At 35.4% G+C, this 5,162-nt stretch overlaps 1 protein-coding gene across 1 annotated transcript in view; it reads right to left on the bottom strand.

Annotated features, from left to right (window-relative positions):
* Nucleotides 1-3,892, bottom strand: part of LOC111248873 (uncharacterized) — a 7,585-nt gene extending 3,693 nt beyond the window's left edge. Inside the window, exons 1-2 of the mRNA XM_086986596.1 lie at nt 3,488-3,892; nt 876-1,024 (exon numbers count right to left, since the gene is read on the bottom strand). Coding sequence (XP_086842722.1) covers nt 876-1,024; nt 3,488-3,506 — 168 coding nt within the window. The 5' untranslated portion in view covers nt 3,507-3,892. The remainder of the gene's footprint in view (nt 1-875; nt 1,025-3,487) is intronic.
* Between the last annotated feature and the right edge of the window lie 1,270 nt (nt 3,893-5,162).

Raw genomic sequence — 5,162 nt, 5'->3', positions numbered from 1 at the left:
ATACCCAAGTGATAAAATAGTTATACGTTATTCTAACGCATCTTGCTCTGTCTAAGAAGTTATTACCATTGGGTTCTGTGGCAAATGGGAATTTTACATAGATTTAAAGTATAAACGTTCCCGATAAACATCTCAGTTTATCTTTCTTTTACTTGTTTCTATCTGCAGCGGAAAGCTACTTAAGTATCGCCGGGATATTTGTGTGTCGTATAAGAGTAAGGACTCCATAGCTCTTTATGTAGGTTTTCTCAAAAAAAAAGCGATTCTCTAGATTAAAGCATGGCGTCTAGAGGACAGAGAAAGCACCCATCTTCTTCAACCACTGTTAGGAAGGTTCCTGTCAAACAAGCAAAGAATTAGCCACCAAAAATAGACTGTATACGGCTCTCGTCAAGGCTTCTCACTCGTTGCGATTTCTGATATACTTTCAACTAAAAGCTTCCGATTGTCTGATAACGATTCTCCTTGAAAGGAGCCTTATGGTTGTCCTCGTCGAACTCAGAAAATTGACCTAAGCTAGTGCGTCCCTGAAGTAAAAAATGTCATCTTTTAAGTTACAAAAGCTCTATCAAACAATCTTCTGAACTTAGAGCCTTTTTTTCTGGGCTTTTTTTTCCGAAATAGCCTTTAAATTCAAGAAAGAGAATTAGTGGGAGCCTAAAATGTATTGTGCCGCATAAATATCCATCTTTAAAGTCCAAACTAGAAAAAAAATCCGCCTTAAAACGGAAAAGTTTCTAATGGTCGGTGATAAACGAATGTTAGCGAAGGTAAAAAAAATTTAAACCTATTTAACCATATTATAGATGCAATATCCGTTAGACAATTGTTTTCAGTGGACGCACTCATCTGTTATGTATTTGATTTCCTATTTACTTAATAGACTTAATTCTAATTAAAAAAAAATCACGACTAAAGTAAAACAAGTATCTAAATAATACCTCAAGCTTATATTTATCGAGGAATGTTTGATCCACTTCGGCACTCATATCCAAAAGGGGATTCCCCATACAGAAAAGTGCTCCTGGAATATAAAAGAATTAAAAAAAAAATCATCTACAGGGGACTTCGGTACACATATGCTCTGTGGCATTGTAATAAAACAAGTAGCAAATGTGACGATGTTGGCGATACACACAGTTCTTAATTAAGAGTTTCCATAATTTTACCTATTTGATTCATTTAATGAAGCCTTCAGAATGTAGGTGAAGTGAAATCACCTACATTCTTTCAAGCTGCCAGTAACTTTTTTCTGAATAAATAAAACTCCCTAACTAAACTTTTTAAACAATTTCTTAACAAAACACGAAGATGAGTCAGTCACCAAAGTCTATTATTAGTATTTACGTATGCTTAACCATTTCTTTTATAATGTATAGGTAGATAAAAATTTTATATATTAACGACTTTTCAGATCCCTAAAAGCAACCTAACAATTGCTATTGACGAATCTTTAATTGAACTATATGGCTACAGAATCCTGTCCTCCCTTGAAGTGAATAATAAGATTTGACTAAAAGTTAAAAAACGTATTCCAGAGTAAAATTTTACACTGTAATATTACTCAAACAAGACAGCTTTACTCTTGTATTATTTCCTTACAGGAAACAATGTATGCTGTCCGAAATGACATCGATGATGAACGGAAACGTCGAAAGGCCTCTTAAAGCTCTATAGACCCGATGATAGACAATATGAGAAACGGATCTTTTTTTAACCATTGGATCAATAGTTATTTTAGGCTGTATATAGCATTTTCTTACCTAGTCAAGTTTTACATAAAATGAGGAGAAAATAAATTCGAAAGTATTATGAAACTGCTGGCCAAAAATTGCACAATCCTAATTGAATCATAGATATGTTACGTTAGTGGACGATTTATCTCGCTCGTTATCAGTGGTTACAATAAAACACAGCTACCGCAATTATGACATTTACGTATGTTTACTATTGGTTAAAAACACCCAAGAAACATCGCAGAATATGCTTCCATAGCTATAGGAAATAAATTAAAATCTAAGATTAGGGAAAACGATCCTTTGCTCACATTTTGACACATGACTGATCACGTAATTGCTTATTAACCCAAAAAAACTTCTATTTATCTATAGACATCACTCGTCGTGTAGCTCGTCGTGCAAAAGAGTTTCACTAAAGGCTCCCAATAAAATAATAATCCGAATAAGAAAAATTGCAGAAAAGAAGCATATAACACTGTGTTCATCGAAATTTGATTGGACGAAATTTAGTAAACCTTACAAAATTATACAATTATTTATAAAAAAATCTCATCAATTATAACATCATAATATATTTACATTCTTAGTGTACATAACATTGTACCATCGAGGCTTTATGGCAAAAAGTTAGTCTATTAAGTATTGAGTGCTCTTTGTGTGGAACCAGAATAAGAAGTCATTTCTAAGACCCCCTAGCTTTATCAGTCGTTTGAAAGGACGCCATGACGTGATAACGGCAACTCCTACTACCATAAACCGAACGTGTTATTGACCAGATGATAACCGCAACGTTTTTGGTTTTTGATCAAGTTAACCAGCGAGCTAAGGTGAACAATTATTTTTTTTTATGAAACCACATATTTGCATCGAGCTTTTTTGTCAACTGATAAAATTTTACCTCGCGCCTATTTTAATTTAAACACTTTACGCGGGCTTTGTTATTAGATCACTCTGACGGCAAACCTTCTATTGTTTCTCTAGCATAATCATAATCAACAACTAGCGACAAAAGGCACTCAGTAATTACTAGTGACCAAATACTCATTCTGTTGGAGTCGTGTAGTTGATACCCGTAGAGCAGCGATCTTACATCTTACTTTCAACCCTAGTAATAATTACATTTTTATTCCACGTATATGTTTCCTAGTCGGTTGTTATAACCAACGTAGCAAAACGGGTCTGCTGTGCTGTTCGGCGCCAATAACCAATCGATAACTCTTGATTGGCAATTATAAAACTAAATTATTATTTAAAGTTTCTCGTTGGTATCCCATCCTATTGGCACTTATAATTACCCACTGTTCCATTGAGATTCATATTGCACCACACTTCCAACTGCACGATATTTATAAATAGTATACAGAAAAGTTAATAAATTAAACATAGTTTAAGACAATACATACACATTATTTAAAATGCACTTATGATCGACCTAACTTATGCACTAACATCTAAGGTATTTGCACGTTTATATAACGATAGCTTTCTAAGACTAGATCGTATCAACGTACTTGGGTGTTATTATTAGCTTTGCATGCATTTAACACCGAAAATAAGCGCCGTGTACGTTTAAGACTCATCTGCTCTTATTTATCTTTATTAATGTAGCGCTAGTATTAACATGCGTTACGGCTAGTTGAGTTGAGATCACCCTATTATTTGCCTTACAGGATATCGTAGAACTCTCTATTTTATTCATGTAAATTAATTTAACCCAAAACGAATTGTGAAACAACACACAAATTTACCTTTAGGAATGGCCGGCATATTGGCTATATTTTATTGCTTGTCCTGTCACGCTTTGATAACAGTAATTTCTTCCAAGAGCCAATTGGCTGCTGCTTTCGTTGTCTATTCAGTCTTTAAAAAACGCTAGTCTTTATACAAACTCCAGAAACACTCACTGCTTGAAACGCCTCTGTTGTTCCCGTGTCTCACCCAGTTCTGACTGATTTTGGCGCCCCGCCTCAGTCGACTGAATAGACAGGCGGAGGGCGTTCAGAGAGGAGGATACGGCGCCAAATATGAATTCGTGCCTGGACTAGAATGCATCACGCACACTGCAACCTCTGTGTCATTCTTGAACCCTGAATCGGTTGGAAGCTTGATTAGTCAGTCGTATCCAAAGAATCAGAAACCGTTAAAGAAACAATGTTATGCGGAACTCTTGATATGGAATAACAAACTTTCATTCTAGCTAACAATATTCGTATTCGTACAAAGGATATATATATATATATATACTGTTATATTGTGCCGAAGTCGCCGTGGCTCATTCTCTTGTTTTGACAAAGTCTAGAGAGCATCTAAGTGCTATTCCAAACTTCAGGAGATGACGTTAATTTTTTTGCGATCTGGTCAAATTTTTGCAATTGTACTTCGAAATTATAGTACACCATTATATAAGCTTGCAAGTTATACTCGCTACTTACTGACCTATAGCTACGTCTACTTCGCTCAGTAAAATTTTGTTAAATGTCCTTCATCAAATCGAAGACTATTTCTCAGTTAAATGTAATATCCAGTAAACGGTGCAAGATGTGAAACCACCTAACATTTACCACTGCCACAAAATCTATTGACGCACCTAAATTGGCGATAGATTAAGGAGATCACTCCTCGGAAATGATTCTACCTGACTTACATTAATATGACGCTCTGAAAAAAGCAGAAAGTGATTTTTTTCTTATAACTAATAGCGGACCTTTAGCTCTTACCCTCTGTATATTGAATCATCCTGAACATGAATCGTGAGTTACTTTTACGGAAATAATTCACAAACAGGCCTACAGCATAACTGGGCCATTTTCAGTTCCTCGTTGAGACCCGCGAAGAGCAAGTAGTATTTATTTACCAAAGCTCAAATCTAAGCAGCCACATATTCATAGTTAGTATGACAAGTTACTCAAAGGAATACGCATTAGCAACCCTGACCACGGTGCCCCTTGATGGTAGTGCTTGCAACAACTCTCTAGTTTTATATTAGCATAAGTTTATCAAATTGAATCAACGCGGATAAATAACATTTTGAGTTACACCAGGCGGTCTGCTTGACTTGTAACAAGGTTGCTTATCTTTTTGTCTCCCTCAAATTGAATTTGTCGATAGTAAGATACGTCTGCATTTATCGCTGAGCCATATCCATCAGATATCATCAACATGGCAAATGATGATCTTCAGAGACTTAAGAAGCGCTGAATGATAATTGTCGACCGATAAATACCTCCGTATGCATATTTATATATATTCGTGAATTGAATAACGACTTGGTCATTGATGGCGCTTCGCTATTTACTACTAGGTCACCATCCGCAGAGTTTCTTTTCAGTGGCTTCTTAGTCACGTTATATATATGTATATATAACTTCCTGAGTTTTCATGAAGTGATCTGTCTTATTGACATGCATTCAAGAGAAAAAGAAA

This window comes from Varroa destructor, unplaced genomic scaffold, assembly GCF_002443255.2.
Source record: "Varroa destructor unplaced genomic scaffold, Vdes_3.0 BEIS01000004.1, whole genome shotgun sequence".
In the NCBI taxonomy this organism is placed as follows: Eukaryota; Metazoa; Arthropoda; class Arachnida; order Mesostigmata; family Varroidae; genus Varroa; species Varroa destructor.
This window is presented reverse-complemented; position numbering and strand designations above follow the sequence as displayed.